General features: G+C 48.2%; 1 protein-coding gene across 1 annotated transcript in view; it reads left to right on the top strand.

Annotated features, from left to right (window-relative positions):
• Positions 1–24,442, top strand: part of LOC137423191 (protein FAM184A) — a 192,940-nt gene that overhangs the window by 124,443 nt on the left and 44,055 nt on the right. Inside the window, exon 11 of the mRNA XM_078774580.1 lies at positions 7–219. Within this exon, the coding sequence (XP_078630706.1) occupies positions 7–219 (213 nt within the window). The remainder of the gene's footprint in view (positions 1–6; positions 220–24,442) is intronic.

Raw genomic sequence — 24,442 nt, 5'->3', positions numbered from 1 at the left:
GCACAGATCTTGCACTATAAACAGACCATAGAAGAACAGAAGGGAAAGTCTGAAACGTCCATTTGGCAGCTGCAGGAAGAACATCAATTTCAGCTCAAACAAGCGACCAATTCTTTTCAGACTGCTCGCCAAGAATATTTGGAAGGTCTAAAGACTGTGCAAGAAGCACAACTTGAAAAATTGCAAGTCATCGAGAAAACCCATCAACAGGAGATTGAGGCCAGTTTTTGCTTTTGCTTCTGATTGCTTGATTCGCTGCTGATGCTCCATCTATAGTTATCATTTCTGCAGTAGTTTCTGCTGCGTTGTTGAAAGTTTATTATTTTTATTTTTTATTTTTTTTCATTACTTTTTATGCCCACCTTTCCTCAACTCCTTGCTAATGTTTTTGTGGGCTTTAAAAAAAATTGTGTTGCTCCATTCCAAGGAACTAAACGCATAATTAGTACAGGTGTAGAAAATGATAGCTAAAATAATGACAATGAATGAATGAATGATCGTTTTAAGGCCATTTTCCCCGCTAGAGCGGGGGTTAGCCTTGCGGGCCCCATGACAATCATGGTTCCCTGTTTGAGGCAATGCTTTTATGGCCGGATGCCCTTCCTGACGCCAACCCTTGGTCACGCTCTTCTATGCGCAGGGATATGAGCTAAATTACGATTCAGAGCTAAAATAATGACTGATTTATTTAATGAAAATGAGCAAAAGTGAATGGGTTTTTTGGGGTTTTTTTTTGAATAACGAGGATGTAAAATTTTATTTTTTATTGAAGAACTCCAAATTAATTGTGTTTTGATAAACTTTTAGTTATTACATGGAAAACATACTCAACTTGGGGACAGGGAGATCTTGGAGAAGCCATTAATACTGATTATGTCTGTTTTCCATGTAGTATCTTAACAGTTTACTTTATCATGATGGCAGTGAATAATATAAAAGCAAAACAAGGATGCAAGGCCTCATCGAGGATATAGCCCCAAACCGCAACTTAAAAAAGATGTGTAGACTTTACATTTAAGCAAATAAATATCAAGGTAGTGAAGATTGTAAAGTATATATATAAATAAATAATTATTGAAAGGTCTAAACTCTAAAGGCTAAATAATGCTGTTTCATTTGGACTTCAGTTGGTGCAGAAGTTTCTGGCAACCCTCGACACTGATTCTGCAATGAGACCAGATGGCATCAGCACACGTGTCCGGAAAATCTGCTCTGCTGCGCATGCATGTAGTCCAGTCAAAGTAGGGCTGGACCTAGAACAAATTGCAAAAGAAGGTTTTTTGGCTTTAACTTGTTTATTAGGTCCCTCTGATGAACATATAAAAAGTCTCAAACTTTTGGACACCTGGAAAGTGGTTAATTTGCATAAATTCAAGATGGCCGCCGTCCAAAGCTTCAATTTACAGCTAACTTTTTTCTGGCTGCTCCTAGACCCTATAAATGTATTACAAACAAGTGGAATATGATATCAAAATACAGAATGAGGCATTGCAAATGTGATATGACGTCACCATGACGTAGTATGACGTCATTCAGAGGCAATGATGTCATTCATGATAGGAGTTCGTATTCACTTGGATCATCGGTGCTTGCATCAAAGTTGCTATTTTGACAGAGTCCTTTACATTCACCACATGCACTGGAACATTCAAGCTCATTCCGTTTGCAACTACAGCGTTGAGTGTCACAGTTGCCCTTACACTGACATCTGACCAATTTCAGTAGTGAATCAGGAGCCACTGGCGAATCCATCGTCTTCGGTTCAAGCTGTCCCTTCCGCAGACACCAGCCCCATTTCTCGGGGTCCACACTGTTCCCCATCCATTCCTGGACCTGACAATAAACTCGGAACGAGTGGTATTTGGCTGCATCGGTTGTTGGGGGAAGGCTTTGAACTTCAACGGTAGTTGAACTTTTTGCCACCTTGTTGCAAAACTTTGTCTTTCGCAGTCCGTAAAGGGTGTCATTTCCTTTTCCCCCGTACAAATAAACCAAGGCCTTTTCACCAGCTGATGATATCGCGTCTTTAGTTCCACTTTGGCAACAGAATGCTTCTATACATTTCAAGAAACCGTTCTCTTCCCTCACTTTCCTCAAGGCAGCCCTTTTACCAATACCATACAGTCGTGAGGTTGAGTCACATCCACAGAGTGCATGGACAACTGGCAGGACACGGCAGATGCTTTCACCCAGAGCTTCTGCTACAGAGTTAATATGCCAACATTTCCCACCGTCCTTGCTCGACTTGAAGTACAAATCATTCATCCCTCGTTCCGCATAATGACACAACAGCACCAACAAGTCTGTGTCCTCACCTATCACATATGTCACGGTTTCCCTTGCATGTTCAATTCCCTTCTTCGCAATCATGACATCTGCATCTGCTGGCGCATTGACACAGTCAATTCCATTTGCCTTGAATGTTTCACACAATAAGTCAATGAAGTTTTGCTTATTGTCCGAGTTTGACAAGAAGTTTTCCTTTTTTGACCTAAGGGGCATGGTTGGAGTGAACATCACCTTTTGACCAAAGACTCCTTTTGATCGTCGATTGTGTGTCATGTCCTTGGTAGTAGGTCCTGATTTATAACCGTCGACTACAACCACCGGGTTGAGAAAGTTTTTGGAAACATGCTTCATGTACATGTTTGCAATGTCCTCAAATGTGTCACCCTTCTTCCATGGAATCCTTTGCAATAAGGAACCACCATCCAGAACATGGGTCACAGTCCTTTCTTCCTCAAATGATTCCAATGCCGACCTGGGAGCAACAGCAGCTATCTCATCTCCTAGCTGTGTTTTATTGGCTTCCCTGAGCCTCCCCCACTTATCGAACAGAGCAGTAGGGTAGCTAGACAACTCATACGCAAAGACCTCTTCAACACCTAACTCTCTGTTATTAGCAAAGATGAGGAGCCTCTGGAAAAGGAGCTGTGGGTCGATTGCTACTTTTTCAGCACTGATTGTAACCTTTTTACCCAACGACGCAACTTGATCTTTCTTCCTAAATGAAAAGTCAAAAGCATTGCTACCTTTCATCTTCTGCACAATGTTCATACCAACCTCATACAGTAAATGAGGATTGGCCGAGGCTGGTCCTGTCACACCGTTGGCAATATTCCTGAGTTCATTTGATTCTTGAAATGGATCATAATCCTTGAAGAATGCGAGAACCTTCTCTGTGTCCTTCCTATCTCGTTCACGCCTTGCTTCAGTCATTTCTTTGTGCTGCTCAGAGGTGTGGAAATGCTTCTGTGTGAGTTCTTGCATAACTTCACTCACCTCAGCGCAGGCTGGCATAGCAAGTAACCAGCGCAGGCGTTGCGTTTCCTCCATGCCCCTATCACGTGTCAATCCACCATTCGTTTTCAAAGAGCGCATCAAAACCTGCTCTATAACCAAGTCGCTTGGCAGTCCTGCCCACAGCCGATCACTTCGGCGGATCACAAATAGACCGGAGTTCAATTGGCAGAACATGTCTGGGTTGAGCTGCTCAAGTTCAATCATGTCTTGAATGTACACATGGGCTGACTTGGCATAATTGTTATGACCACACGCTGCAAAGTACGGCAACATCTCCTGGAGTGTTCTGAGGTACAGTAGGAAATCGCCCATTCTCAGTGCCCTCAGGAAGCGACGCAGCAAGTCAATCATGTCCATGTATTGAATCCATAGCTTTCCCATCTTATGCTCTGCTAAGGAGCTCTTCTCAGCTTTAAGTTTTTCACAAATTCTGTTGAAAACGTCTTTACTGCAGACTTCATCCGGTGAAACGTCTTCACGCAACAGCTTATCCAAAAGATCTGCAGCCTCCTGGAAGTCCTTGCATTCGTCACTTTCCTCATCTACCATTGAGAGGTTGAGACCGTATGCCCTGCCTAACACAATCGAACTCAAGGCTGTGTCAACCAAGAAGTGGCCTCTGATTGCTCGTGCATAGGCTTTCCCACTCAGCATTTGGGTCACAGCATTTTCAGCATATATAAGTTCCAAAACCTCCTTAAGCCCAGATGCTTCCATAACATGGCCCATGCATCCCAAAAAGCTCATCACAGAGTGAAAGCCACCAAGGTTCAAAACAATGGGTTTCAGTTCGCTTCCTTCCTTCTCATGAACAATGATCGTCTTCGCTTTCCAATAAAGCGGTTGGTCGAATGTCAGCATTGGCGTCGTTCCTTGGCGATGGCTTTCCGCAGCAACGAAGTGAAGTGTTGAGTAAATACAACTCATGTCAGTAGGGTCCATGTCAATCATGGGCAAGAAATGGACGGATGATTTCCCTGGGTGTGGTCCATGGCACACACTCTGCATTAAGCCGGACCAGCCTGGTCGTTTTGGTCGAAGCAACCATGACGTTTTCCACAGTATGTCCAGATTTTCAAGCTTGTCAGATGCTGAAATGGGGTCAAGCTTTCTAAATTCGAGAGGCCCACCCTTCTTACGAACACTGCGGTAGTATTTGATTTCAATTTGAGCTGCCGTGAAGTTGTTTCCAGGTGACTGCAATCTTGGTATTGATGTTGTGTCTCTTACTCCAGGGGTGACAGCAACAATTATACCCATACCATGGTATGTTCCTCGCCCATCAAGCGTACGCAAGTTGTGATCAACATTGTCTGCAACGAACTGTCCAAACCTGCCTGCAGTGGATATGTTGGTGCCCCTGAAATTGGCAGCACACTTCGAAAACCTCAAAACTTCTGCGTAAGGCAGACAGAAGCCGTGGCTGTGTAAACTGTCCACAAGGAAGCGGGAACCAAAGTGCTGGTGCATTTGAACCGCCAATCCATACTGAATGGGTGCTACAATGGCCCTTGGTCTGGTAAGTTGCATGATACTTTGTCCAATTGATGCAACTTCAAGATCACATGACTTGCCACTGAACGTCTCTTGCAGAAATATACGAAGGGACTGCGGAACGTACGCCACATTCTTTTCCAGCGACCGGAGTTCAGAAGGATCTGGATAGAAATCTCTACAAGTATCAATGTTCTTTATATCTGCTTTGATCAACTGTGCCGCAGCCCTGACGATCTTTCTTTTTCCTGCTTCCTCATCATCAGTCTGTGGTGAGTCTTTGAATTGTTGCAAAATCTTTGCAGCAGTTTCTTTGACAGTTACAACATCGCTGCGTCCATGCACGTTACTAATAACCAGTTCATCTCCAAAATATGAAATAAGTTTCTGTTTCATGTACTTTACACTATACGCTTCAACATCAGGGCACAACTGGGACATTCTATCAACGACATCAACCACTGTAGTCTGTTCATCATCATTGCCACTGACTAGGTCCTCAATTGCGAGCAGAAATGCTTCCTCTCGTGACGCATCTACTTTGCGACCCTTGCGAGGAGGTTCACTGTCTGCGGAATCACGATATTTGGAGGGGATCTGCCTATGTGTCTGGAAATTTGAGCTGCACTGCTTGTGATATATTGCGTCAGCTGCTGGAAGATCGCGTGCAAAGTTAATTCGGCCTCTAACAGTCTCAGCCCACTCATCAGCCCTGGCATCACATGCAGAAAGTATTGTCCTTTGAAAGTTGAAGGTGCGTACTGGATACACTTCTTTTGAAGCATGCTTTGTGTCCAAATAGATTTTTCTACCACAAAAAAAGCAGTTCTCTGTAAAACAAAAGTGTGGTTCCTGAGAACGAAGAGCAGGTTTTTCAGGACGTTTCTTCTGCTTCCCAGGGATTCTATTTGGCTTCGTATTGACATGCATCTTTCGGCAATCAATGTGCACCGTTTGGCCCTCGGACACGGTAATTGACGGCGTTCCACGTTCAGTACTGGCCTTGTTGATAGTATCTGCTCCCTTCGCCCTCAGCTTGACTGTTTCTCCTTCGTCTAACGTGTTTGAGCAAATGCCGCAGGGATTATGCACCACCTCTTCTTCCATGGCTTCGGTAGATGTCGCACCATTAGACATGGTCCAATCTGTTGAAACAAGAAACAAGATGATGGGATTAGTATAGGCCTAGGCAAAATTGAAGCTTTGGACGGCGGCCATCTTGAATTTATGCAAATTAACCACTTTCCAGTTGTCTAAAAGTTGAAGACTTTTTATATGTTCATCAGAGGGACCTAATAAACAAGTTAACGCCAAAAAACCTTGTTTGTAATACATTTATAGGGTCTAGGAGCAGCCAGAAAAAAGTTAGCTGTAAATTGAAGCTTTGGATGGCGGCCATCTTGAATTTATGCAAATTAACCACTTTCCAGGTGTCCAAAAGTTTGAGACTTTTTATATGTTCATCAGAGGGACCTAATAAACAAGTTAAAGCCAAAAAACCTTCTATTGCAATTTGTTCTAGGTCCTTGTTAAATGATTGCTAGATTTACTGGACAAATGTCCTCACTGCCATTTTTACTCTGTAATTTGTCCTAGGTCATCCTCCATCTGCTTGGCAATCAGCCAACATGGTCTCATTGCATGAATAAGGTGCAAAAACCGATCTCCCTGAACTACAGAACTATCAGCTTACTTCCGATCATCAGAAAGATCATGAATCCATCATCACAGTTGATGTGAAATCCTTCCTTTTTTTCCAAGACCTCATTGAGGATCACCAATTTTGATTCAACCAGGTCACTCTAACTTTGATATGCTGCTTTTACTCTCCCAACAATGGATGGAGGCACTCAATGTCAGATATGAGATCAGGGCCATCTCTCTAGATATGTATTTGAGCTTTCTATGCAGTCTGGCCTATATGCAGTCTCTAGATATTTCTATGCAGTCTCTAGATATTCCCACCTTGCTCTCCAAATTTTCAGCCTATAGTATCCAAGACCAACTCCACTCTTGGGTCACTTCCTCCAATTATTATAGCCAACATGTAGCTCTCTATGGAATCCTTTCATCCCCTCTCACTGTCAAAGCTGGAGTTCCCAAGGCAGTATTCTAGTCGCATCATATTCGTAATCTTCATCTTCATCTTCATCAACGATCTCTCATACTCCGGAAAATCCTCTTTATATATTTGATGATTCCACCCTCTGCCATGCCATCCCTCATCCTTCAGATCGACATGCAGCAGCTTTCCTCCCTCTCTTCAGAATTTGATAAAATCACAAGCTTGTCAATCACTTGAAATATGTCTTTCAATCCAGACAAATCTCACACTTCTCTCACAATCCAGACAAATCTCACACACCTCTCTCACAATCCAGACAAATCTTTCTCTCTCCAAAAGGACCGTCTGGAAACCCCCTCCCCCCATGTACTTTCTTAACGATCCTCTTGAAGAAGTTCAGTCTCTCAAACTTTTGGATCTCACGATCAGTCGTGATCTTTCTTGGTAAAAGCAGATTTCAAAGTTGGCCCCCAAAGCAAGCCGCAGACTGAGCATCCTCCATCATACAGAGTCCTTCCTTGTCACACCTGAACTCCTATTCACCAACAAGGCCTTCATCTGCAGCTTGATGAAATACTGCTCTCCCCTTTGGGCTGGCCCACATGCCTCACACCTTGCTCAGCTTAACTCGGTGGAAACCAAGACATTCAAGATCATTGGAATCTCCTGCAATGAAGTTGAGTTTATGGGCCTATCACTTTACCATCGCAGACAGGTTGGTGGTCTCTGTGTCCACCATTTTTCTGATGGGCACAGCCGTGGTCTCTCCACCGCATCCTTTCTGGTCTTACACCCCATGCCCTTTCCGTGTTTTATCTCCCCGAGGTTTCTGCAGAATACACACAGATCCAATAGCGTTTGACCTCGGTGTTTGAAGACCTCTGCTGGGATGCCATTTTCTCCTGGGGCTTTGCCATTTTTGAGTCTATTGATGGCTTGGTGGCTCCACAAGATGTTGCATGATGGGCTTTGCACCATGGCATTTAAGCTGCTTTGCTCAACAGTAGATGGCCAGTTCAGTAGCACCTTGAAATGTTCTTCCCAATGTTTCAGAATAGATGCCCGGTCTGTCAGAAGCTTCAACTGGAGAAAGAGGGCCAGTACCTCAGCTATCTGGACCATACAATTCCTTAACGGCTTGATTTAAAAATTTCATGTTGTGGGTGTCTGGCTGTCTGCATATTTATGAATTTGTCATTTTGAATTTGAATTTCTGAATTAGTCACACTTTTTCACTGAGCCAATCATTTTTGATGCCTTATCCTCTGTTGCAGTAGTTTTTGGGCCTCATCAAACGCTGTTCTTGCAGCCCTTGTGCTTCGGTTCATCATTTTATGGTAAGCCTCTTTTTTATGGGTTGCAGCTCCTCAAAGTTGTCTGCCCACCAGTCTGGCTGCTTTCTCTTCATTGTTCCAAGTACCTCCTTTGCCATTTCAAAAACTGAGGCACACAATTTGTTCCACTTTCCTGCCACACCGTCTTAAAAAAAACTTAGATTTTTCCATCAGTACATCCTCCAGCTGATATCACAACTCATTTTTTGTTGCAGGATCTTTCAACGTCGTAACGTTTAGCTTCTTCACTGGTTGAAAGTTCCACTTCTTGACTGGTGGTCTAATGGTCAGCTTCAAGATGAAACATACCATTTTATGTTCTCTTTGATACTCTGCACCTCTCATCGCCTTCGTGATCGTAACACCTTACACATCTCTACTTCTTACAATGACGTAATCGATGAGGTGACAGTGCTTTGATCATGGGTTCATCCATGTGGTTTTTGTGCTTTACAGGTATCTGGAAAATGGTGTTGATAATAGTTAGACTGTGTTCATGACATCTATAGAGAAGACGGAGGCCATTTAGGTTGCATTTCCTGACCCGACAGCGCCCGATGGTCTTGGGCCACGCTGCATGATCAGTCCCAACACGAGCATTGAAATCACTCAGAATAATCAGTTTGTCCTCCTTTGGTTTCTTGTTGATCAAGCTACTAAGATTTCAGCAGTGATAGTGAAGTTGATATAAATTCATGAATAATTCCTTCGTCTCCTGGAAAGCAAATCCAACGGAAGGAAATCTCATTTCCTTTCACAAAGCCCGAAACAAGTGTGTGTTCACCCTCAGGAGAGCCAGGAAACAATATCTCTCCTTTCTCAAGACCGAACTCTCTTATCTGTCTCCCTCTTCCAAATCCTGGTGGCGTCTGGTCAAATCTGTTTCTGGTGTTTGTTCCCCTTCCATCCCCTCTCTTACCTCAAACGGCTACACAGCTGACGCCGCATGTGAAAAAGCTGAATTCCTCAACTCTGTGTTTGCCTCTAAATCTTGTGTCCCAAACCCATCCCTCTCTGTACCCACCGTACCCAATCGTACCCAGCTGCTCCTGGACTCTGTGTCCTTTCCTCCTGACAAGGTGGAAAAGTTTCTGTCAACCCTCGACTCTGATTCTGCAACTGGACTTGACGGCATCAGCCTACGGGTCCTAAAATCCTGTTCTTCCGCTCTTTCACTCCCTCTCTCGGTTCTCTTCACCCTCTCTTTTGCTCAAGGTCATCTGCCATCTGCTTGGAAATCAGCCAACATCACCGCTTTACACAAAAAGGTGCAAAAACAGATCCTAGCAACTACAGACCAATCAGCCTTCTCCCAATTATCAGCAAAGTCATGGGAATCCATCATTGCTTCGGATGTGAAATCTTTCCTCTTCTCCAATGGCTTGATATCTGATCATCAATTTGGTTTCAGACAAGGTCACTCTACTCTGGACATGCTGCTTTTGCTGTCTCAACAATGGATGGAGGTCCTCAATGCCAAACAGGAAATTCGAGCTCTCTCCCTTGACATATCACGTGCCTTCGATACGGTCTGGCACCCCGCTCTGCTCACCAAACTCTCCTCCTTTGGTATCCATGGAAAGCTCCATGCATGGCTGGTGGACTTCCTCTCTAGTCTTAGTCAACGTGTGGCCCTGAATGGGTTTCTCTCATCTCCTCTTCCTGTTCAGGCTGGAGTTCCCCAAGGCAGTGTTCTGAGCCCTGTGCTTTTTCTGGTCTTCATCAATGATCTCTCCGACTCTCTTGAAAATCCTCTCTATCTCTTTGCTGATGACTCCACTCTCTGCCGCTCCATTCCTCATCCCTCAGATCGGTAGTCTGCAGCCTCCTCACTCTCTGCAGACCTGGACAAAATCACAGCCTGGGCAAACAAGTGGAACATGTCTTTCATTCCTGACAAATCTCACACTCTTATGATGTCTCTCCGAAAAGACCGACTGGACAACCCTTCCATCTACTTTCTGAATAATCCTCTCCAAGAAGTTCTGCCACTCAAGCTTTTGGGTCTCACTATCTGCCATGATCTTTCCTGGGAAAACCACATTTCAAATCTGGCCTCCAAAGCCAGTCGCCGACTGGGAATCCTCCGTCTTGCGAAGTCCTTCCTTGGCACACCTGAGCTCCTCACCACATACAAGGCTTTCATCCGCAGCTCAATGGAATACTGCTCTCCCCTCTAGGCTGGTGCTCCTGCCTCACACCTAGCTCGTCTTCACGCTGTTGAAACCAAAGCGTTCAGAATCATTGGAATCTCCTGCGATGAAGCTACCTCCGAGGGCCTTTCACTTACTCACCGCAGGCAGGTTGGTGGTCTTTCTGTCTTATACTGACTCCTCTCCGGCCTTGCTCCTCCAGCTCTCTCTGGGCTCTGTCCCCCAAATATTCCTGCAGGTCGCACAAGATCTGCCTGCAACCCTCTTATGGTTAAACTGCAAAAATCAAGACTCTCTGCTCACCTTCACTCTTTCATTCCTCTTTTCTCCCGCCTCTGGAACAAACTCCCTCACTCTCTTCAATCCCACTCCTCCCTCCAGGTCTTTAAAACAGCTGTTCACCACCATCTCTTATCTTCCCCCATCCAATACCTTGATCTTTTCTACCCCGGCTAATTTCACCCCAAATCCACTTTTTTGAAATACCAACTTCTTTCCTGGAAGTCCTTGGTGTCCTTGTGTTTATACTTCTCCCACCCCCCTTCCCACGCCGCCTCCCCCCAAGCCCTCTCCCTCCCACACATTCCCGATATCCCTGTTCTCAAATGTTGTGTTTATATGCTTCCCCTTCTCTCCCCATCTTGTCTACCGCTCCCCTTTTTATATACTTTGTTTGTTTGTCTGTTTGATTTTTTGTGTGATAAATGTTAGCTCTTTCACGAGCCTCGATTCTGTATCCAAAAAAAAAAAAAACTAAATTCAAGGTGGTATTTCGGTAGTGGTAATGATAAGTTGTAAAATAAATAATTCAAGCTGATATGTGAGTAGGTTGCTAAGATGTATATACAGTACAAATAAATAAATATTTATATCTACATATATATAAAAGTGAAATGTCCGTTTGTTTGTTTGTGGACCTACTCCTTTGAGCTCCCAAGGTTAATCGGCATGGAACTTTGTAGGATAACATATTTTACCATGCTGCACATAAATATGGGTTTTAAAACAGTTATTTTCTCACAATTCATAACTTTAACACATCCGAGCCGCCACCTGTCGCCATGATTTCTGAGGGTCGATCCACATATACAAATCTTTATAATGAAGCGTGGTGCTACGCGCGCTTCCTTGTATAACAAGAAGGAAGCGGACAACGCGGTAAGTTTAAGAGTCTTTATTATACGAGCTCAACTGTAGCACTGGAGCGCTCCGGGCTGCGCGCCTGGTGTATATCCCGCGGCCACGCCTACCCCTCGGGTGTGGCCGCCACCCACTTGGTACGCGGAATGATGCCCTCACGCCAGTGAGCTTTCGTGTCCGCCACACGCGCCCCCCCCAGAATTCCCACGCACCTGGAGGGCCAGTTTGTGGAGCAAACAGATGGCCCGGCCGAAGCGCCCTCTGGCGACTGGCGGCGTCCGGCGTACAGGGATGCCAGCCGGGATGCCTCCGGCTGCACCCGGGATGGGTGCAGGACCGGGTGGCGGCATGCCGGCGGGCCTGGGCGGTGCCGGGGGTCCGCCCGCAGGGGGGCGACGCAGAGGCCTGGGTGGTCCACGTCGAGGTGGGCCGGCTTGAGGCGATCCACCGAGACGTGGTCGGGAGTGCCGCCGATGTCCAAGGTGAAATGTTTCACCCCGGTCTCCAGCACGCGGAAAGGCCCGTCGTACGGGGGCCGCAGTGGTGTCCGGTGTGCGTCGTGCCGGACGAAGACGTACTCTGCGGTGCGAAGCTCCGGGGCGACGTGCGTAGGCGGGTGCCCGTGGTGCGCCGTCGGCACCGGGGCGAACCTCCGGGCGGTCTCCTGCAGCGCGGCGCGCTCCTGCGCCGTGGACCATGGTGCCGTGGGGTCGGGAAGGAACTCGCCCGGCACCCGCAGCGGTTGTCCGAAGACCAACTCCGCCGCGGATGCGCGCAGGTCGTCCTTGGGCGCCGTCCGGAGGCCCAGCAGGACCCAGGGGAGCCTGTCGACCCAGCCGCCGTCGCTGAGGGTGACTCGGAGCGCGGCCTTCAACGAGCGGTGGAACCGCTCGCACAGGCCGTTGGCCTGGGGGTGGTAGGCTGTGGTTCGGTGCAGCTGGACCCCGAGCCCCCGCGCGACCGCCCCCCAGAGCTCCGAGGTGAACTGGGGGCTGCGGTCGGACGAGATGTCTGAGGGGGCGCCGAACCGGCGACCCAGGTGGCGATGAACGCCTGCGCGATGTCCGCCGCCGTCGTCGCCGCCAAAGGCACGGCCTCCGGCCACCGGGTGGTGCGGTCCACCATTGTCAGGACCTGGGTGAAACCCCGCGAGGGGGGCAGAGGTCCCACCAGGTCCACGTGCACGTGGTCGAACCTGCGTGCCGGCACCGTAAACGGGGCCAATGGGGCCGGGGTGTGCCGATGCACCTTCGCGCGCTGGCATGCGAGGCACGTCCTGGTCCAGCCGCGGACGGCCTTCCGGAGGCCATGCCAGACAAACTTGTCGGCGACCAACCTCTGGGAGGCCTTCGTGCCCGGGTGGGACAGGCCGTGGATGGCGTCAAAAACCTGGCGCTGCCAGCCCGCGGGCACGATGGGGCGAGGCCGCCCGAGAGAGACATCGCACAAGAGGGCCGCGCCGTCGAACGGCACCTCTGTGGCGCGGAGGCCCGTGATGGCGGTCCGCAAGGCCTGGACGCCGGGGTCGGCGGCCTGGTCCGCCGCCATCCGGGCATAGTCGATGCCAAGGTGGACTGCGTGGGCGACGGACCGGGAAAGGCAATCCGCCACCGGGTTGTCCTTCCCCGCGACGTGCCGGATGTCCGTCGTGTACTCGGACACGGCCGAGAGGTGACGCTGCTGCCGGGCCGACCACGGCTCGGCGACCTTGCCCATCGCGAAGACCAGTGGCTTGTGGTCGACGAAGGCCGTGAACGCACGGCCCTCGAGCAGATGGCGGAAGTGCCTCACCGCCCGGTGAAGCCCGAGCAACTCGCGGTCGAAGGTACTATAACGGCATTCGGGCGGGCGAAGCTGCCGGCTGAAGAACGCCAGCGGTTGCCAGGCACCACGCACCCATTGCTCGTGCACCGCGCCCACCGCGTAGTCCGAGGCGTCGGTGGTGAGGGCGATCGGTGCATCGGGCGCCGGGTGCGCGAGCATGGTGGCATTAGCCAAGGCGAGCTTCGCGCCCGGGAACGCCGCGTCCATCTGCTCGGTCCAGGTAATGTCACCTTTGCCCGGCTTCCCCCGGAGTGCCTCGTGCAAGGGGCGCAGGAGCTGGGCGATGCGGGGCAGGAACCGATGGTAAATGTTTACCATGCCCAGGAACTCCTGGAGCCCCTTGATCGTGCGGGGGCGCGGAAACCCCTTCACCGCCTCCACCTTGGCCGGTAGGGGGACGGCCCCGTGCTTGGTGATACGGTGCCCCAAAAAGTCGATGTCGGCGACGCCGAACCGGCACTTGGCGGGGTACACGATGAGGCCATGCTGACCCAGACGTTCGAAGAGCGTGCGGAGATGGTGTAGGTCCTCTTCGCGGGACGCGCTGGCGACGAGGATGTCGTCCAGGTACACGTAGACGAAATCCAAGTCGCGCAAGACGCTGTCCATTAGGCGCTGGAACGCCTGAGCCGCATTTTTCAAACCGAAGGGCATCCGAAGAAATTCGAAAAGGCCGAATGGCGTGATGACCGCCGTCTTCGGGATGTCCTCCGGCCCTCTGCCCTCCGAACCGCAGAGAAAGGCAGCGTTTTCCATACGTGCGAATGGACGTACCGTTGGCAGCAAGCAGCGCGGGGCCCCGGCCCGCGGACTGCTTGTCCGACGTACCAGCGGGAACGACACTCACCTGCGCTCCCGTGTCGCACAGGTAACGGCGCCCGGATAAGGTGTCCGTGATGAACAGTAGGCTGTTTGCACGGCCGGCGCTCAGTGCCACTACCGAGGGCCGGCCCGGGCGTTTCCCGACCTGCCGAATGAGCACGGTGGGCGACATTGCCGAGCCTCGTGGCCGAACTTGGCGTGGAAAAAACACCAGGTTGGCGGCGGAGGCCGCGGTTTTCTCCGCGGCGGCGGCGGTGGGCGGGGCGTGGCGGCGGACACGAAATGCGCATCAGCCTCGAGATCCACAAGGTGTGGTGCATCAGCATCAGGGTCAGCCCCGAGAGCCGTGACGGCCGCGCCAAAACTCGCCTGGGTGTCCAAAGCCGTGAAGAACCTGTCGGCCTCGGCAGCGAGAGCTCGGGGTTCCGTCGTCGCAGAACCGGCCAACGCGAGGCGGACTCATGCCGGCAGCTGGCGTCGAAATAACGCCCGGAATAGAGCGTCTGGGGTTTCGTCGCCCATCAACGACAGCATATGGTCCATGCGGACTGACGGTCGCGTGTCACCGAGCTCGGGGAGGTCCAGGAGGCGGTCGGCCCGAGCGTCCACCGTGAGGCCGAACGTGGCGAGGAGACGCTTGATCGCCTCGTACCTGCCGTCGGCCGGTGGGTTCCTCAGGACCGACACGACGCGGGCGGCCGTGCCGGGCCCGAGGGAGGCGACCACGTGGCAGTACATGGTCTCGTCCACCGTGATGCCTCGAAGTCGGAACTGGGCATCCGCCTGCAGGAACCATACTTCAGCTTGCGCCTCCCAGAACTCGGGGAGTTTGATCGTAACCGCGTTGTTTGCCATTGCGATGGCGTATTCGGTCAGTCAGCGACGGCTGATCCAACGTCGGAGGGTCACCAATGAAGCGCGGTGCTATGCGCGCTCACTTGTATAACAAGAAGGAAGCGGACAACGCGGTAAGTTTAAGAGTCTTTATTATACGAGCTCAACTGTAGCACTGGAGCGCTCCAGGCTGCGCGCCCGGTGTATATCCCACGGCCACGCCTACCCCTCGGGCATGGCCGCCACCCACTTGGTGCGCGGAATGATGCCCTCACACCAGTGAGCTTTCGTGTCCGCCACAATAAAAAGCCCAATTTTTATCGGATTTCAACATGGATATCGATATACTTAGTTCGATGGTGAGCTCCAATCATCAAATATGTTATCATATGTGAGAAACAACTCTTGATTAATACGTTACCATGATCGGTAAGTTCGGCAAAGGAGTCACGTGACCTCTCAAATGCGCTAATTATTCAAAAACTGAAAATAGTACAAACACAACCTAGACATCATTTTAAAGGTAATTTTACTGCTCATCTTACAACATCACTCTAGTGTGAAAAATAGTTTGTAGAAAAAACGACCCACGTGACACCAACTCCAAACCACCACTTGACAAAGGATGAACCGTCAACGATTACCTCGTCCTCACAACAAGGTGAGTTATTGTTTTGTGGGTACCTTTGCTAGTATATATGTATGAATATATATATACTAGCGGGGTCACCCGTGGGAATCCCACGGGCATGGATGTGTGTGACATTTCGACATATTGAGTTAGATGCTGCACATTCATTTTTACAAAATGGTTACTGGCAAGTCATCAGATCCAGAAATGGTATGATGAACACAATTTATTTATTTCACATAATATGTGACCCCTCACTCCTCTCCACCTGACACTCTCCTGTCTCCACCTGACACTCTCCTCTCTCCACCTAGCACTCCTCTCCTCTCCAATCCCTCACACGCCTCTCCAATCGCGCCTCACACTCCTCTCCAATCGCACCTCACACTCCTCTCCAATCGCGCCTCACACTCCCCTCCAATCACTCCTCTCTGATCGTGCCTCACACTCCTCTCCAATCGCGCCTCACATTCCTCTCCAATCGCGCCTCACACTCCTCTCCAATCACGCCTCACACTCCTCTCCAATTGCGCCTCACACTCCTCTCCAATCGTGCCTCACACACCTCTCCAATCGCGCCTCACACTCCTCTCCAATCGTGCCTCACACTCCTCTCCAATCGCGCCTCACACTCCTCTCCAATCACGCCTCACACTCCCCTCCAATCGCTCCTCACTCGCCTCTCCAATCGCTCCTCACTCGCCTCTCCAATCGCTCCTCACTCGCCTCTCCAATCGCTCCTCACTCGCCTCTCCAATCGCTCCTCACTCGCCTCTCCAATCGCTCCTCACTCGCCTCTCCAATCGGCTTTCCCCGTCTCGTTTCTCTCGTTTTTCTCCCGTCTCGTTCTTTTTCTTGCTCCAAATCGGCCCGTCTCGCCCGTCGGCCCGTCGGAATCGGAAATCGGCCCGTCTTGCTTTCGTGCTTGCGCGTAAATAAACTGTGTTCATTACACCATTTCTGGATCTGATGACTTGCCAGTAACCATTTTGTAAAAATGAATGTGCAGCATCTTACTCAATATGTCGAAATGTCACACACATCCATGCCCGTGGGATTCCCACGGGTGACCCCGCAAGTTTGCATTGACGTTCGTCGATGGACTCGTTCGCCCGTCTCATTCGCTTTCTTGTTACATCCTGTTCAAGTCTGCGTTCTTCATCGATCGTCTCATTCATTTTGGAAATAGAAGTTTCCACGCAGCGCATGAATTGTCACGATCCTCAAGAGGAATTTGTCTCGTAATCATCAAATGATAAATGGCAAGTAAATTATATTGTGGAAAATTAAAGATTTCAAATAAACCTATTTAAAGTGTATGCGCACATAACTAATTTTAAAAAACGAAGAAATATCTCTCGGTAATTTCCTGAAACATATTTTACTTCCGGCTAATAATGTTGAATGAAATAAAAACGAAGAAATATATGTCGGCATCATTGTTGACGTTTTTGTGACGACTGTCATCAAACGAAAAAGTAATATATCTTAACGGAAAAGCAAAAGCGAATTTTTAATATATATCGACACGTTGCCGTCGGTGTCATGTTGGGCGGTGTATGATACACCATGACGCGATTTTTAAAAATATATCTCTGCATTTTCCGGCGTGTGTGGAATGTTCTCAATTATTGCTGACACCGAGTCCAAAACCATGAATAAAAATGAAATCATATGGTGAGTTAGATTGGAGATAAAGGCGTGAGAGAGACTCAATGGCCTTGAAGTTACAGGCCTTTGAGAATTCATTTCGTTCTATAAACGGCAACTTTCATCGGATTTTCTTCCCGTTTTTTTTCATCCGAGTCGAAAACTATGTTAGCGACTGTGAAAAATGAAATGATATATCGAATTTTTAATATGTATCGACACGTTGCCGGCGGTGTATGATACACCATGACGCGATTTTTAAAAATATATCTCTGCATTTTCCCGCGTGTGTGGAATGTTCTCAATTATTGCTGACACCGAGTCTAAAACCATCGATAAAAATGAAATCATATGGTGAGTTAGATTGGAGATAAAGGCGTGAGAGAGACTCAATGGCCTTGAAGTTACAGGCGTTTGAGAATTCATTTCGTTCTATAAACGGCAACTTTCATCGGATTTTCTTCCCGTTTTTTTTCAACCGAGTCTAAAACTATGTTAGCGACTGTGAAAAATGAAATGATATATCGAATTTGATTTGAAATAAAACTGGGAGAGAGAGCAAGACACCACGGGCCTACAAAACAGGCCTCAAAGCTATGCGAGTTAATAAAATGGTGGATATTTGTTTATAATTAAATGAAGCCTCTCCCAGAATGGGTGGAGCTATGGGTGGAGCTACTCTGCAAACCGAGTAAGCCACACCCCGGACAGACGCCCAACAGACAGACAGACAGACAGACAGAATCATCTACGGCTATTATAATATATATATATATATATATATATATATATATATATATATATATATATATATATATATATATATATATATACATATATATATATATATATATATATATATATATATATATATATATATATATATATATATATATATATAGTACAGTACAAATAAAACAGCAGAAATATTTATTCAATAAATAAAAGTGTATACAGTACAAATAAATAAATTATATCATTTGCTTGTTGGTAGTGAAAATGGTAAAGTGTACATGAATAATTCAATGTGGTATGTCCTTTGTGGAGAAGGTAAGATGTGTATAAATAACAAATTCATGGTTGTGTTTTTTTGGTTGCGGAGATGTTAAAATATATACTGTATTAATAATTTGAGGTGGTATGTCCGTAGTGGAGATGGTGAAGTATATACAGTATAAATAAATAAATAGTTGAAGGTTTAATGTTGAGAACAGTGATGGTAAAGTGTATATAAATGAATAAATAAACAAAAGTTGTGTGTTGGTAATGTCAGTGTATATAAATAAATAATGGTTCTGAAAGCATATTACCATCCTGTAGTATCCACTTATGTATAAAAACAAAAAAACATTTTATTTGCCAAATTTCAGAAATAGAATCTTCTTTCCCATGACTTTTGGCTCAGATTCCAAAATCATTGGATGTCCCTTATGTCTATATATATATACACACACACACATATATATATAATATATATATATATATATATATGTTATTGCATACATATGCCAAATGTGAATGAAATGTGTTGACAGTTTCAAGTCGAGACAACGGACTGAGTCGTGCAGGTGCATTGCAAAGCAGCATATACTTTATGAAGTCCTCTTAACGTGACATGGTTAGCAATGATGCACGATCAACTTTGATATTTTAATTACGACGCTGAGAGCACTTACACCTATCAGCATGAAAATGCACCTTCCAATGCAACTGTTTATGTTAGCAATTACTATGCGTGCCTACCTGTCGCTTCGCTGAAGGATTTAATCAAAAGACAGCATGTTGTACTTCACAAACATTGCATGTCTGTCTGTGAGTCTCGATGAGAATGTAAAATGAAGTCAAACACGTGAAAAATGATCGTTTTTATAGCATGAGTTGTTATTGTTACATGTCTACCTCTGTCGTTGTTGTTTGTGTGCTCGTCTTATGTACTTTTATATACTTAGCTTCTCCCCGAAGGGTTTACGAGACTATTGTGCCGCCCTGTGTGTGTGTGTGTGTGTGTGTGTGTGTGTGTGTGTGTGTGTGTGTGTGTGTGTGTGTGTGTGTGTGTGTGTCCACGTCTATATATTTTTGCTTTTAATTGTTACCTGCGACAAGTGCTTCACATTGTTGTTCTTGTTCTTCTGCTTATTGAGGGTGGATTTTTGAAATGTGCACCCATTGATTGCCCAGCTACAAGACCACTCCCACAGCTGTCACTTGACTCCATGCACCATAGCACCGACATAAAATGATATGGCTGCTATCTTGGTTTTCTGGTGGGCCTAACACATTTTGCCTGTCGGCATCTGCTGATTATAACACACTACCCGGTTTGCTGCATCTGATTTCCTTTGGTTTTGTTTGGGTCGAGTGGTATTTTCAATGAGGGTCCCTGGAAAATCGAATCAAAAGTCGAATAATAGTAAGGTTTAATCAAGCCCATCATAACACACGGTAATCGAGTGTTATGTTATGTTACAAAAGCGAGCGTTACATTATGTTATGTAATGAAGTGTTACGTCATGCAAGTTACTCAAAAGATAGCGTTCCATTAGTTTTGAATGGCCCCATATTGGGTTTAAGCAATCCGTGACAGTGTGACAAATTTGCTCGTTCTGATATAACCATGGGGAGGGTGACATGGATAAGAGATATCAAGTAAATTTTGTAATGGCGCATTAAATGTGTTTCCCAATCAGCCCGTTACTGGATTTTGTCACAGGTTATGACCACAGTGCGGTCATTCTTGTTTTTTCTCTGCAACCACTTGGCCAATAGATGTAAAACTTTACACATAGTAGGGACACCCATTGGAGAATATTTTATTGATAACTCTGGCATCATAGGTCACACGGTATGGCAGCTATTTTAAATTAAAAGAAAAACATTGGACATCTCTGAAACGGAATGTCGCTAACGAAAAAAATTGAAACTCAGCATATGTCATCAACTCCCCACGGAGTATATAGGGTGATATTGCTGACATCATCAGTGGAGTGATATTCCAGCCATGATAGTGTTACAGACACGACTTTGATGTTATGGTGGGCCGAGCGGAATGGCCGCCGTGTCCGCACAAGTTACCCGATTATACTCGAACCTTGGCCGAGCCGCGCTACGCTAGATCAATGAAGGAAAAGGACACAACGGCTGGGATTAAAATGACACGACACCAGGGATACGGTTCTCAAGACCTCCGGAGGAGGTTATAATATGGCGGAAGGCTAGATTACAGGAATGAGAGGGACAGCATAGAAAGATAGGCACTTAGACACACTTATCTTATTCCCGACAGACCACAGATAAACAGGACAAAACTGACTCACACGGGGATTGATGGCAAGGAAAGCGGGCAGTCGATGGCTCAAGGTGCACTCTTGGCTCAAGGACAGAATCGACCCGGTCCGGTCCAAAGATGCGGGGAGGTATCGTCGCGCTGGGGGTGGCGTCCTTTGCTCTCCGTGGTTCAGGCGCATCTGACTTCACATCCGGTAAGTCGCTGCGTATCTCCGGCGGGGAGTGACACGCCCTCGGCTCGTTAGCTCCGCCCCAGATGGAATCGGCCCGTTGCTTCTCATTGGGTGCGGGGGGTTACCGGCTCCGCCCTTGACGAGGGGCCGACAGGCAGCCCCTTCGTGGTAACCCCGTCGGCGCACATGGGTAATGGCGGCTAACCGAGCCGGAGTGAGGACGCACACTCCCCGCGCGCGCCGTTGTTGTAGTTGTTGTAGTTGTTGTTGTTGTTTGGGGAAGAAGATGGGAGGAGGTATGGGAAGGTCCTAAACTCACTACTGGTGCCATATAATCACATTCTGGTGCAACGAAGAGTCAGAATTAATGGAAACGAGTCCTTAACTGACATAGACTAAGAATAACTAGCAAGATGTCCGAAAGTTGTCTACGTGAGATGCGGTGGACCTGGGCACGACATTTAATGGGGGAAAAAGGGGAAGGTCGGTTCTACAGAGTGTTATTTACAGGCAATGGGACTAGGGAATGGGGGATTGGGGATAGTTGGGGAGTATTGGGGAAATAGGGGAATATTTACAAGCGGATATGGATAGAGGCCAAATCCCATATCCGCAACATTGCACCCTTCTCTACCCTCGGGGCGTCCCGACCCGATAAATTTTTACCTATTTTAGTGTGGCACTCAGATGTAGTTCCCTCTACTATTAACTCTACGCTGAGTGCGACAGTTTTACAGATATTCACAAATGAGTAAATATGTCCCCCTGCGACGTTGCACCCTTCTCCTCACAGAAACACGCCCACAGGATAACCGAATCGCGGAAAGAATTCGCAAACTAAACATACAGCCGGTAGGGAGCATTATTTACAAGACTACGCTGATATTTACACGACGATCCAGGACCTGTTTTTGGAGGAACACATGCAGATGTTATGCATAGAGAGAGCACGCATGCCAGCATCGACACACCAACCCACGAGTGCTCTGTGGCCTTACGGCCTTTAATAATGTGCAGAGCACCCCATCCAAGCACCAAAAGCACCACCCCATCATGTACAGTCAGCACCATCCGGTGCACCAATAAAGTGTTTATAAATCACCGGTGGTGTCGCAGCCGGCCGATGTTCTGCCGCTGGTCTTGCCTTCGTGTGGTGCACTTGGCCTTCTTACTGCTTTCAAAAATAAAGAAAGGCGCCAACCGCGTCCATTTCTTTATTGTGGCCGTCAGGGGGCCAACTATAAGTGGTTCACCTGTTTGGCATAGGTGCCACGTTGACCCAGAGGTCCATCAATGGGTGGTGCTTGGCCGCAACAGAACTGCGGTCCATGGTGGGCGGCCACAAACATTGCGGTCCATATGGTGTATCGATCCAGGCAGCAAGCAGCGAAAGTGCAGGCCCACAACTGCGGAGCCAGCACCTCTCTCTCCTCTCTCTCCTCTCTCTCTGCCCCAAAGCCAGATCCTCGGAGGTGGGAGACAAAAGAAGCAGACAAGTGAGTAAGGTGGTAAGGGCACAAAAGTGCACGCAATATAAGATGATGCACACTGGGGGCACATGGGAACCAGGTGAGACAGGTACGTTCCTATCGTACGCCCCCCCCTCCCCCACCAGGTAACCTACATGGCCCCACCCTTACCCCTTACTGTATCCACACAACACAACACTACCCATAAACATCTACTTTACAAATCAACAAACGTCCCTACTGTCTTCCCCGTCCCTCCCATAAACCAAATTCGTCTTCTCTCCCTCCTAACCAATCAAATTTGCCATTTTCAACTCTCATCAAAATTTGCCATCTCCAACTCAACATCAAAATTTGCCATTACCAATTCATCATCAGTCCCTCCTAAGGAGGGAGAGATGGAATCACCCCAATGTCTCATCCACGTCGTGATGCGTCTCACCAATCCACACAGCAATTCTCATTTCCTGCACAAAACAAAGAAAACACAGGTGTGGAGTCATCATCATCACCACAGGTAAGTGGCTGCGTATGGTGCGACAGGTTCATCAATCCTAACTATTTCCTAAATGACTTTAACAACTTTACATTACCCGGGGTCTTTCTCCGGCCAAACCATTGGCCCTCTTACACTATGGGTTCTAAAAACCAATTCCCATTGACCAAACTGTGGTGCTTTTCAATTTGGGGTCTCACTCCCCCGATTCATCTCCCGGTGCCTTCGCACAATTTCTGGGCTGTGGCGTGTACCTCTCCCAGCGGGTCTACCCACCTGCACACCTCCACCACTGCAGTTGCCTCCGAGCTTACCTGCTCCTTACCCTAACCTAACTACCTGGGGAAGGCCCTCTGGCACTCTCCCCACTCGGTGCCCTCTCTGGCACTGGGCTACCCGGGTCCGTCCTCCGGATCCTCGGGCCCCACTGACACTAACGGCTCCCAGAGCCCACCTGCGGCCTCACCTGGCCGACATCCTCACAGTGGTGGAGTGCCCAACCAACTACACACACTAACAGGCTACACGCCCAGCCATTTCCACAACACTAATGCACCCATCCACGATACCATTCTGCAATCGCACCACAAATGCCAATATCCAACCACAATTTACCTATACCCTCTACCTAACACTTACACTACCCGCCCCGGGCACTCGTGAAAGGGGTCCACTCTTCCCCCATCCACACCTTCGCACCATGCACACCACTCCGTACCACTTACTCCAACTCTCCCCACACACCTTTACTTGCACACCTGTGCTCTCATTCTTGGTGCCGCCTGCACCCTTCTCTCCCCAAGCGCATTCGCGCTGATCCACACACTCACTACTCATACACTGCTCCACACACCTGTCCAGCTCTCACACCTGTTCAATTCTCACACACACGGCATCATCTCAGCTAACTACTCCCTTCTGAAACTTGCGCTTCCCAGTCGTCCCTTTAAACTATTGCGCTCCCACGTCATTATCAACCACACTAAACTACCTGCGTCCCCACTACAGGTATCAGTCACTAACTAACTTAACGTCACCTAATGTCATCTTCGCTAGATCCCTATCAATATCCTAACCCACCCGGGCTAGTTTTCACTGCCATACACCCCATAAACTATAGCGCATTTGCCCCACCCTATGGGAAGGGTGGCAGGGATGCCCCCCTTACCCACCGGGCCCATCGCTCACTACCAATTTTGCACATCAAATTTCAACAAATCAAAAATTTGCCAATCACTGCCCATCATCTGCCAATCACTACTGCCAATCCCTTGCCAATCATCAAATTTTGTTTTTTTCTAATTTTGGGTCCAAAACACTAACCTCATCACCCAGTCTACTCACTAATGCCTCTCGGTGCGCCAATTCCTGTCCAAAGCCCGGCTTCGTAAAGCCAAGCCATGAATGCGGGTTGTTCTGTGCCAGCGGCTGGATGCGTCCGGCACTCGGTGCAGGGACGGGGGCTTACCCGGGCCGAGATCCCACGCACCATCTCGGCGTGGAGCCATCCAATGTCTCGATCTCGACCTGCCGGACTGCCTAAACAAAAGGTGGTCGCCATGACGACCCTTTCTATCGGGCTGCCCGCTCCGCCTAGTGGAGCACGGACGCGGCCGTTCAAAGCGAGGCCCAGCACGCACCGAGGGCCCGATTCGGCTAAAAGTCGACCTAACCGCTGCTCCGTTTAACGTCGATGCTTCACCTGCATGCTTACACCCCGCAGCCCGTTCCTTGCTCACACATCCAGCCGTTCCCATGCTCCTCGTACC

The sequence above is a fragment of the Myxine glutinosa genome, chromosome 3 (assembly GCF_964187855.1).
Source record: "Myxine glutinosa chromosome 3, kmMyxGlut1.1, whole genome shotgun sequence".
Lineage (NCBI taxonomy): Eukaryota > Metazoa > Chordata > Myxini > Myxiniformes > Myxinidae > Myxine > Myxine glutinosa.
The sequence above is the reverse complement of the archived record's forward strand: the minus strand, read 5'-3'. Positions and strand labels throughout refer to the sequence as shown.